The sequence below is a fragment of the Zea mays genome, chromosome 7 (assembly GCF_902167145.1).
Source record: "Zea mays cultivar B73 chromosome 7, Zm-B73-REFERENCE-NAM-5.0, whole genome shotgun sequence".
Taxonomy (NCBI): Eukaryota; Viridiplantae; Streptophyta; class Magnoliopsida; order Poales; family Poaceae; genus Zea; species Zea mays.
In genome coordinates, this window is record NC_050102.1 from 99,049,552 (window position 1) to 99,060,960 (window position 11,409).

General features: G+C 42.9%; 2 protein-coding genes across 3 annotated transcripts; one reads left to right on the forward strand and one right to left on the reverse strand.

Moving 5' to 3' along the window:
- The first annotated feature begins 506 nt into the window (after positions 1-506).
- Positions 507-5,337, forward strand: LOC103632614 (proton pump-interactor BIP103). Of its 2 annotated transcripts, none has more exons than XM_008654367.4 (8): positions 507-727; positions 2,013-2,361; positions 2,565-2,759; positions 2,842-3,021; positions 3,109-3,303; positions 3,946-4,044; positions 4,125-4,625; positions 4,701-5,337. In XM_008654367.4, exons 2-8 carry the CDS (start codon positions 2,017-2,019, stop codon positions 5,031-5,033), a joined length of 1,848 nt encoding a protein of 615 aa, XP_008652589.1. In that variant the 5' UTR covers positions 507-727; positions 2,013-2,016; the 3' UTR covers positions 5,034-5,337. The 2 variants fall into 2 exon arrangements, with proteins under 2 accessions (XP_008652589.1, XP_008652588.1); XM_008654366.1 differs by having other exon boundaries at positions 543-723.
- A 383-nt stretch (positions 5,338-5,720) lies between these two features.
- Positions 5,721-10,269, reverse strand: LOC100384630 (uncharacterized). The gene is made up of 9 exons (NM_001177124.1): positions 10,030-10,269; positions 9,876-9,942; positions 8,229-8,257; positions 7,941-8,149; positions 7,689-7,807; positions 7,218-7,322; positions 7,075-7,141; positions 6,511-6,664; positions 5,721-6,420 (listed from the first exon to the last, which is right to left on the reverse strand). Exons 1-9 carry the CDS (start codon positions 10,207-10,209, stop codon positions 6,265-6,267), a joined length of 1,086 nt encoding a protein of 361 aa, NP_001170595.1. The 5' UTR covers positions 10,210-10,269; the 3' UTR covers positions 5,721-6,264.
- Positions 10,270-11,409: the final 1,140 nt, after the last annotated feature.

The window sequence follows — 11,409 nt, forward strand, 5'->3', positions numbered from 1 at the left end:
TTGAATTTTCAAACTAATCTTAAGTTTCAGTAGAAAATGACACTAACTAACGCGAGAAGTATGGATTGTAAAATATGGTTTTATAAGAATATATTTGTATACTAATACTGGTAACATAGAGAAGATATTTAAGTGCTACATTTCTACTTAGGGAAACAAGTCCAAGAGCGTGTTATAAAATATAGAATAGAAGCATAGTCTAATGATACATAAAATCAATTTCTATGTATCACCTTATAATTTTGAGAATGGTTTATATTTAAACTTTGAAAATGATAGAATAAAAAATTCCAAGCTAAATTGCCTATTTTATTAAGTAGATTCTAAATTCCTTTAAAAATAAACAGATCCAAACCATCCAAAATTTATAGTACCACATATTTTAAATTCTACTCTAAGATAGTGTAATAGTAATTATAGGATTATTTATACCTTTTGATGAGAATAGTCTAATAAAGAAAACCATGTATATCAGTGGTATTTTTTGGCGGCTCCTACGGTCCTACATCCAATACCGGCCCGTGCCCAATGCAGTTTGTACCCGGGCTTTATACCAGGCTTGCGTGTTCATTCGTTGTGTCCTCTTCTTCTTTCTGTTCTCCCCGCGTGCTCTGTCTCTCTCTTCCTCTCTGCCTCTCTCTCTCTCTCTCAGCGGCGACTAGGGACAGCCGCTGCCTCCCTACGCCTGGTGCCCAGGTATCCTTTGCCGGCGACGAGCACCCGGTAGGTACGCCCACCCCCTTAATTTTTCAGTTCCTGCTGTGCGATAACGAGCACCCCAAGCCTAACTTAAGCTATTTGGTTATTTGTATTCGGATCTGACGTAATTACGAGTGTATGCATATTATGCCTGCTAAATTCGATCTGCCCTTTACCGCTGCCGCCCGCCCGCCACTGGCCTCTGGGTGGATTGAAATGGTCGCGGGGGGTAATTAAGGGCGTGGGCCTCGTAGATCTGGATCGACCCGTGGCTTGGATTCAGTCTGCGCGCCAGACTAAGAGGATCGGTGGAAGCGCGGGTGCGATCTGCGGTGCCTCGTGGATCATGCCTGGATTCGACGGGGTTTGGTAGCTGGTCTTTGAATCGGATCGCAGTGCTGAATTTCCCGCGTTTCCGCGAGTAGCCTTAGTCCGTTGTCTTGTATGTTTCGAGTTTCTTCGGGTTCAATTCGTGTGCTGAATTTTCTGTTGCAGTATTCTGATAGGATTGACTCTCTAACATGTTATTGGAACGGATGGACTGTGTCCATTAAATTAAATTCAATACCATATCTGGATTATCTATTTTCTGCCAATATATTTCATACTTTACAATTATCTCTCTCAGTTTCAGTCCACTGGATGCATAAACTGTTTCGCAATTCTGTTAAGACCAGATGTTGGAGTACATATTTTTGCACAATGAAGAGTAAATCATAGCCAGGACCGGCTAATGCCAGGCAGTCCCATTTTGGTGTGTGTTGGGTAGATAGCATGAGGCCATGTGGGTGTGGGCTTTGTGTGCCAGTGATTCAGTCGGCAGTTTTACATCATCGCCACCTTGCCCAGAAAACGCGTGAGCTGTGACTTGCTACCAGTTGCATGCCTCGTTCAAACTATCTGCCAGATCCGCTGTCTGCTGAAGTAACTTGACCCAGCACCAAAACTCCATCAGCACACTGGCCCAGTGTGTCTGACCGCTTTTCCACTTCGGGAAACAGAAAGAAATAGGAAAGCGAACTATTACAAACTGTAAGGTGCAGAGTGTCAGTTCCTTGAATTCCACATATCTCACCGAACAATCTCTGAATTCCCTATATGCAACTGCATGTGTAAATGGCAGGTGCATCCCAGCCCCCACATGTCATTGACACAAGCAATGTCATATATGGGGGTTATGTTATTCCATGATGAACCCAGAATTTTACCAAAATATAAACCCTACTTTTAATGCCAAAACCTAGATTTTGTTATTTGTTCTGCTTCATTCCAACCTGTTCTGCTGGCAAATGTTCTTTTTGCTGTACCTGCAGGGGTATGGGAATGGAGGTCGTTGGTGCTGAAGCAGCACCAGCAGAGGTCAAAATATCCGATGGAGAAGTGAATCTATTCCAAGAGAAGGAAAGCAAAGCAACTGCAAAAGAACGTGAGGAGGCAGCTGTTTTTGGTTCAGAGACAACTGCGAATGTCACTGATCTGGCACCTCCAAAGGATGCGAAGGATGAGTGGCCTGAACCGAAGCAAACTTATGTCTTCTACTTCATCAAGATCCGCTCATTTGAGGATCCTAAACTGAGGGTAAAACTCGAGCAGGCTGACAAAGAATTCCAGAAGAAGATCCAAGCTCGTTCTAAACTTATTGAGGCAGTAAGAGCCAAGAAGGTATTTTTCTTACAGGTCCTCATTGAAGTAGCCTTCCTAACTGATGTGTCACTCTTCATCAACAAGATGTTGAATGCTTTGTAACTTGTTTCAAAACATGCTTGTTCTTTTGATTGTCATTAGCCAAGATTTATTCTTAATGGGAGTGAACAGAGACAGGAAGCCACATGTATCTCATTTTGTAACCTACAAACTCTTTGCAGGCAGAGCGTTCCAGTATTATCGCAGAGTTGAAGCCATTGAGTGCTGAGAACAAACAATATAATGAAGTTGTGAATGAGAAGATAAAAGAGATGGAGCCTCTTCGAAACAGCTTGGGAAAGTTTCGTGAGGAAAACAATGCCATGAGGGCACAGAGTGCAGGCTTATGCTCTTCCATCGAAGAGCTTGACCTAACGGTATGTCCTGACCCCTTTTCGCTAACAGAGCTTTCGTTGAAACAGCTAACTATATGTTGTTCTTCCATTGCTTCCCCCCTAGATCAAGATGCTGAATGATCGCATGGTACATGAAAGCATACCTTTATCTGAGGAGAAGCGTCTAGTGAAAGAAATTAAGGACCTTGAGAAAACCAGATCGAAAGTCATCTCTAATGCTGCTAACAGGGCTAAATTGCAAGGTACAGTGGTTGAAAAAGAGGCTATACAGGACCAGGTCAAAGTAAGTGTGTTCCTACTGTAATTCATCTTTTTCTTTCTGCATATATTTCTTAGAGAAATAAGTGGTAACCACAGTCTGAACATTTAGATCATCGGGGAGGGCATTGATGGAATAAAGAAGGAAAGACAGGCAGTAAGATCTAAGATTAAGGTCCTGGAGGATGAGCTAAAACTTGTTGATGCTGAGATTGGATTGCTTCAAGAAGATTTAGATGCAGCAACTGCCAGAAAGGATAAGGCATATGAATCGTTGCAAGAATTGAGAGCAGTGCGTGATGCAAAAGTAAGTTTAACATATCTTCGAATTGCCCACGAAAAAATTATCTCTGTTCTTTCAGTATTATTATGTTCTATACTTGGGTTAAGAAGAGGGAAACCTTATCTCTTCTGTTGTCAGCTTTTGTTTCTTTGTTTAGATTTACCTGTGTGCTTGTGGTCGCTTTTGTGTCTTGTTCACTATGTACCACCTAGAGGTTGATGCTTTGGATTAGTGTACCTGCTGTTTTGTTCTGCTAGGCTTTCTGTATTCTGTAATCTGGAAGGCTTCCCTATCATATAGATAGCTTTTACAGTTCTCTGTTGATAAACTGTTAATGGGATGATGCATCATCTATCCATCCCTGCTCATCAACTACCTATGGTATTTTTCTGTTTGATATGTCTTTTTAATGGATTTGTGATCTGTCTGTCTGTTCATGTATTAAATTTGTCGCATCATATAAGAGCTACATGTGCATTTTATCTACCAGTTGAATTACATGTGTTCCCGTTGGCTATTAATGCCTTGAATGTTGGAGTGGATGAACTTATTGCCTGTTGCATAATCTGAGGTTGCGTGACATGATTTATGTTCTCCCGTGGAAGCCTGTCACTGGCTTATGATTACATGTGGCAATTCAGTGATATTCTTCTGCACTTGATGCAGAACGCATCCTCCATGCATAACCGTACAGTTTTAACCAGAGCTAGGGATTATTCTTCAAGGAATATGCTGACAGAATTGCAAGAGCTCCACAAAACTGAGGTATGTTTCTAAATATGTTAATGGCTCAACCTCATGTGATGTCCACATGTTTCTGTACTAAACATTTGTTGCTTTAATAGGTCGACAAGTTCATGACCCAATGGTGTGAAAGTAAGGCCTTCAGAGAGGACTACGAGAAGAGAATCCTCACATCCCTAAATAGCCGACAGCTGACTCGAGATGGTCGGATGAGGAATCCTGATGAGAAGCCCATATTTATCGAGTCACAGGCGCCAGCTCCAGCTCCAGAGCCCATCCCTGTAAAATTGCCTGCAAAACAAGCCAAGGAAGTGCCTGCTCCCCAGGCAGATGATGCTCCCAAGACTGAAGCTCCTTCGAAAGGACCTGTCAAGTCGCACAAGGCAAAAGCTGCTCTTGATGCTGATGATGATTATGAGGCCGAGCCCCTGAAGGAGAAGGCAAAGCCTACGGAGGCTGATGTGGCTAAGTTGAAAGAGATCAAGAGGCAGGAGGAGATTGAGAAGAACAAGCTTGCATTGGAGAGGAAGAAGAAGCAGGCTGAGAAGCAAGCAGCAAAAGCCGCGGCCCGGGCACAGAAGGAAGCTGAGAAGAAGCTGAAGGTACTGCTCATCTCTCTCTCCCATTCACCTCCTGTGATCTAATATTGTAACAATGCAACAACTAATATTTTTCAGAAAGAGGAGAAGAAAGCCAAGAAGAAATCTGGCGCAGCTGACACTGATGAGCCCTCAGAATCGGACGCCAAGTCTGATGAAGCCATGGAAGCCCCAGTGGAGCAGGAAGTGGCCCCAGCTTCCACCATGATAAAGAAGGAACAGAAGGAGAGTGCCCGGCACAGGAACGTGGTCAGCAAGGCCCCACCACCCAAGGCGATCCTGAAGAGGAAGAAGGCGCAGTCCTACTGGTCATGGGCTGGCCCAGCTGCCATGGTGGCTGCCGTGCTGGTTGCCCTCCTCGCGGTGCTGGGATACTACCAGTACTACCTCCCAGCGAATGCCAGCAACTGAGTGGGCGAGGTCGGTGCACTCGCGGCCAGGCCATTCATTTATGACGTGGAGACCAATTTTGCAGGTGAGAAGAAAGAGTGCAAGGTCTGCTTGAGACGTGAAGGACCAGAGGAGAGTCTTGTTCGCTTTCGATGTTGTTAGTTGGAGCCGAAGATACAGTTGTTTTTGGTTGCGACTTTGCTAGATCTCTCTCTATATACTGCGACTGATATATCCCGTGTACTTTTGAAGTGATGCGTATATTGACATCTGGAATAACAATGCCTTTCAGTTTCATTATCTCAATAATGGCCCTTCCTGTGCAGTCTGCGTTCGTTCTCTTTTCTTCCTTTTTTCTTGTCATGGCAACAATAAGGGCATGTTTTGTTTTAATTTTGACTTTAATCTATGCGGATTGGAGGGGATTAATGCCTTTTTCGATTGCATGTGGATCAGAGGGAAAGCGAATCTGTTTGAGTTGAATTGAAACTAGGAGATAAGAGACAGGAACAGACTGAGAACATGTTTGAGTTGAAAGAATAGGAAGAACCAGGCCGCTGAGGAGGAGCTCAAGGTACTACGGCTCTTTATTTTGTTCGACAACGACGCAGCGATGAATTGTTTCAGAAAGAGAAGAAAGCCAAGCAAAGTGGATTTGCGTGTGCATATGTCAAATATTGCCTCCTGCATTTGCGTACCATTTTTTTTGTGTGCATATACTGCATTTGCTCAACGCTACTATTAGGTTCATCCCGTATCCAATGCCTCCTTTCACAACGGAGGCAAGCAACGACACAAGTGGAAGTGACATTACAAGCTTGTAACTCGTAACATTGCTGGTTTTCAGTTAACAGGCGGCTCCGCCTACAGAACAAGACCTTGCTTGCTCTGCCAGTCTGCCTCATGTATATAGGGAGGACATATCCTGTGCAATCACTCATTTTGGTGCAAGCGTGCAATCAAACTATTCAGAGCATCTAATCTAGATCCAACGGTTTCATATGAAAGGGGTTAAAAGTAAAATAAGTACTATGTTTTAGGTGGAAGGAGTTAAATATAAAATAACAGTCATCATTAGATCTAGATCGGATGCACCAGATCGCTCGATTGCATGCTTGCACCAGGATAAGTGATTGCATAGGATATTTTCCCGTATATAGGACCAAAATTCGAGTACGCTAAAACGAAGGGCCAAAATAGGACCATACATAAAACAAGGGTGTCAGGCTCATCTATTTGTCTGTGTTTTTCTTTAACTATCCCCAAAATCGCCTCCTCTAAGCTGCAGCTCCTTGAACACTGCTGACGACTCTGCCCACAGCTTCTTGGCTACCTCGGCGTCATAGGACAGTCGGGACGATCTGATCGTTCTCCCTTTCCCTCCAAAGAAATACTTCCCAGACTCTTCCTGAAACAACAGCACAGAATAATCAATTCAATGTTCATAATTTTGGTTGCAAGACTATGGAAGTTCTGCAGGAAATAACAGCAAACTTACAGGCAGCGCCAAAGCAGCATCGAGGACAGCACCAACCCCCGTGTCAGGTTCTTGCAGGAGTTTAAGGGAGCGCAGAGCCAAGAACGCGAACCAAGAGAGGCATTCAGGGAGCTCTCGCATAATCTTTGTCTCCACGACACCGGGATCGGCAGCACTAGAAACAACGGATGTTAAATCATACTATCTGTACATGCGAACGGAATCATGTCAAATAACAAGCAGGTAATGGTGGATGAACGAGCGAACTGCTAAAGCTTGTGTTAATTGGTGAAAGCACTAAAGCATTGTGATGGGCTTTCCTATTCTATACTTCTGCAATAAACATAAAAACGATTATATTAGCCAATCATTTCGTAACATCTGGAATCAGACTGGTTTCAGTAAGGTTTTCCTCTGTGGTTAGAGAACAAAATATCCTGGTAAACATAGCGTAACTAGAGTACGATCCATTTAGAAACGAATATAGAAAAGCCTCCCCCCATTCCTTCAGTAGGCAAAGCTATGGTTTCAAAGTATGGAAAAAGGATGGAAGGAAATGCATGACAAATAATCAATGGTGCTTACATTACAGAGACGCCAGATGACATGTGCAGCTGTCGATGAAGCTCATATGAGAACATCAGCATACAAACTGCAATAAAAAATGAACTGAAAATTTAGGATAGAATTGCATGAAGCATCATAGCAAACTGAGCGAAAAAACTCACGCTTGGTATACTCATAAGTAGAAGCTAAGGGGTAACTTTCCCCTATCGAACACCGACCAAATTTCATCCCTCTCAGCGCATCCTCACATACATCAAGACCTGACACTAGATATGCAAAAATTGCACACTTTATCAAACTATGTGCCTTAGAGTGATAGGAAAGGAAACAAGTATAATGGTAGCTCACAGCCACGCAAACTAAGGATTCCAATTTCATTGAGCAAAATGTCAATGTCACTGCAACAGAAGGTGCCATGGTACGCAGATTGTACAAGTATATATGTGGGCAGCAAGGTTTGAACCATGACACGGTCGTATTCAGGAAACACTAGCATAATAACAGGGAAAAACCGATAATAATACTCATATAACATGGATATCTTTTGTTGATGCCACATGCTTCAGTTATTTAACTTAGGTACATATAGTTCTAAAATTTGTTAACAACAAATAACTAAACTCAGCACTTACCACACCTGTGTGTGAAAGAAGTTAGATTAACCACTCGAGAAGGTACCGAGCTGTTCTTCAGCAATGGTAAAAGAATGTTGGTCAGCATAAATGGACCAATGTAGTTTGTCTGTATCATCCTGAAAATTGCATGCAGTAAGGGCAGTAAACAATTAGCAGAAATATAAAAATTAAATGCTAATAAATAACATCATTTGATGACAGCAATTTTCTTTTGTTGGGACTTGGGACACTATCAAGTGAAGCACGTACTCATCAAGGCCATCTTCAGTAATTCGATGCGACTTCGCTAATATTCCAGCATTATTTACCAAAAGCTGAATAGAAGGCTCCACATTTTTCTCATGAACCCATTGCTTCAGTGAACTTCCAAATTTCTTAATCGACTTGAAGGATGCCAAGTCGACCTGAAACTCTTTGAGATGGGCATCTGGCTGTTGCCTCTGAATTTCTTGAACTGTCTGCTTCATAGGGTGTGACAATGATGACAAGAGTAAACGGTAACACAACCAAATATAGTAAAAGATCTATATACAATACCTCATATAATAACTGTGTGGAACGTCCAGCTGACAAAAAAAAAATAGAAATGCATTACAGCTCAGTAATTAAATCAGTAGAAGGTCATTGGCTCATTGAACACTAATATCAAGTCATGACCCCATGAAAAATAAGAATAAAAGATACTATGCCTTGACAGTCGACATGGATGGGTAGATCCATCGGGAAGAAAAAGACAAATTTCTACTCCAATGACTATGGCAAGGATAGAAAAGAATGGAATTGGAACGAAATCCAGAGCAACAGGGGCAAGCTGAATCTCATGTGTATGCAAGAAATGAACAATGATAGTAGAACACTAAAATCATCGCAGATAGTTTGGTGAAAGCTGTCTAAGAGTCACCAGGTCACGGATTCTAATCAGCCTCTTTATATTTATGGGGAACAACTTTATTGCTACATCTAGAGGTAATCAGGTAATCCACATTGATGTAATGAAAGTGAAAGAGCCACAACAATGACAGAATGCCCGAGTAATCAACCTGTTTCCCAATCAGCTTGCCTTGGGCAACCGGGTGTTCTAAGGGTGCGTTTGGTTGCGGGACAGCCAAGACAGGGATGTCCCCTGGCATCCTCTCTCGTCTCTCCAATTTTGAGGGACAACTGGGGACAACATTAGGATAGTCCTTTTCCAACCCTTGACCCTGAATCAAACAACCTTATTTGAGATATCATCTCGTTCTGTCCCGTCCTGTCATTGCAACCAAACACACTCTAAAAGCTCAGAGTAGAACGGAGGTGTTGTGGGAATGCCTTTGCTGAAGGTCCTCAAAACTGACTAATATTGGCTATTCTATGATTTGTTTTAGGAGTAACTAATCTATGTTTGCCGAAGGACATTAATACAGATCAAAGATGAAGTAGAAGAAGCTTCGGTTTAACCACTCAAACGAAGCACGTTACTATAACCGAAGAAGGTGGCCTGAATACGAAGGAGAAACCCGCCAATGTGTGCACCACCGTTTCGGACATAAATGACGATACTACCCCTAGTAGTTTCCGTAGCTAAATGTATAGGGTTCAAGGCTACGATGTAATTTCATACATAGTTGTATACCAGGTCGTCCCTATAAATAGATAAACAGTGCCCATGCACGGGGGACGATGATTCATGTACTCGTGTGACACCGATCGGCACTACATCCGAAGCTATATTGATTCATACGTTCGGACCTTCTACCTAAACCTCCAAAGGCATAACTCTATTCATTTGTAACAAGGAAAAAATAATACAAGGAACACGACAGTAATGATTCCCCTTGATTGCATTCATTCATTCTATTTCTTTTAGCATTATCATTATAATATACTTCCCCCTCAATTTGTCTCCCAATCCGAGATAAATTGAAGGGACGAAGGTCCCGTATTTTTTATTGTGTTATGTTATTTAGATCTCCCTCAGAAACCAAAGCAAGCGACCACTATGAGGTTTCTAAATTCAGCGACTAATGATAAGGCTATCTTCAACAGCTTATTCATCCTCACCTCTCGTTTCAAACTACGATTTGAGATTAAATTATATGGCCATGGTAGTAATAGATGATAAACTAGAGAGAATCACATGCACACCTGCTCGACGGAATGCTAAGGCAAGAAGGAGAACTGGAACAGACGCGAGTGACTCACCAAGCACGACGTGGTAGCCCTCCCGCGCGAGCGCCGCCGCCGCCGCCCTGCCCAGCCCCGATGTCGCCTACAACCACATAGAGGAGTCGTCGTCATGCGGAGGATCTCTCTATATATAGAGAGAGAGACGGGCAGGGCAGGTATATATACATACCCCGGTGACAACGCAGATGGGGCAACGTCCTTCGGCTGGCCGCGGCCGGCGGCGGCGAGGGGCATCCGCCCGGCCGCAGTGGAACACGAGGAGGTAGGAGTGGAGGAGGGAGAGGGCCCAGAGGACTGCCATCCGCCAGAACTGCGGCGAGCACAGCATGCGGAGCGCCTCGCGATCCATGGCGGTCGGTGTGCTGTGGACTCGGTCCACGAGAAGCTGTGACGGGCGGGTAGGATGTTCTCAGGGCTTACTTGGACCAGGACTCGGTCCACATCAAGCTGTCAACCTCAGTTATACCATGCACTGCAGGACCGAATGCGGGCAGGGAGCAGCGGCGGCCGGAGCTGAGAAAGAGGGGCACTGGTTTGGCGGCGGTGGGAATGCGAACGTATTAGGCCTCTGCAGCAGTTTTTAAGAAACGAAGAAACCGGTTTTTATTATTTAGTGAGGAGAAGCTAACTTTTAATAATATTTGAATTTAAATTTTATAAACTGATATATAAACCAGTACTAGTCGGTTGTCCGTACGTTACGATGGCTTACAACAATACATCATGTAAACTATCCACCAAAAAATTTCAAGATTTTTTATTGATTGTCTCCGCTCTCCGTATAATATTTTTTTGATTTAGCTAACTGATGTTATTGTTTAATCCATCCAATATGTATTGGTACAACACGGCCAATGAAATGAGCGTTTAGAAGAGAGTTCACAACGACCGACTAAACAAACATAGATTATAAAATGACATAATTTCACCATACATAGATCAAATAAGAGAGTTTGTGAGCTCAAGTTTCTAAAATAAGTCACATGAACTCAAACTTATAAAAAAGATATATCAGAATATGAAGTGATTGCTAAAGTAAGGCATTAATAAAAACTGGATGCGCTCCATATAAATTATACTACTTCGTAGCAATTACTAAGGTTTAAAATACAGCTTCACCCAGTGTCTCCCGCCCTTCTTTCATCAGGGCATGAGTTTGAACCCCACCTCCTACACTGTTTTTTAATATTTTACGCTGCTTTAATCAAATGGGCCGACGGGCTAACAGGCTGGCCCAGCATAGTCATTAGACTGACATAATGTGCCTGGGCCAGAGTTGTGGCCCGTGGGCGTCTGGCCCGTGCTGGGGCCACCGTTTCGCCATCTATAGACTTACAGTGGATTAATTTGAAATAGATGTAATGAGTTATTTATAAAAAGATGACACGGGACGACCGTTGAAACTGGTGCTTTAAGTATAGTATGACGATGACGTGCATATTTTAAATCAGGGATATTCATCTCGTATCTAACAGTAATAGAACTCAGCAATCGGTTAACGAAAATTGTTTGTTTTTTTAAAGATCAATTAAAATTTTATTCGTTCAGT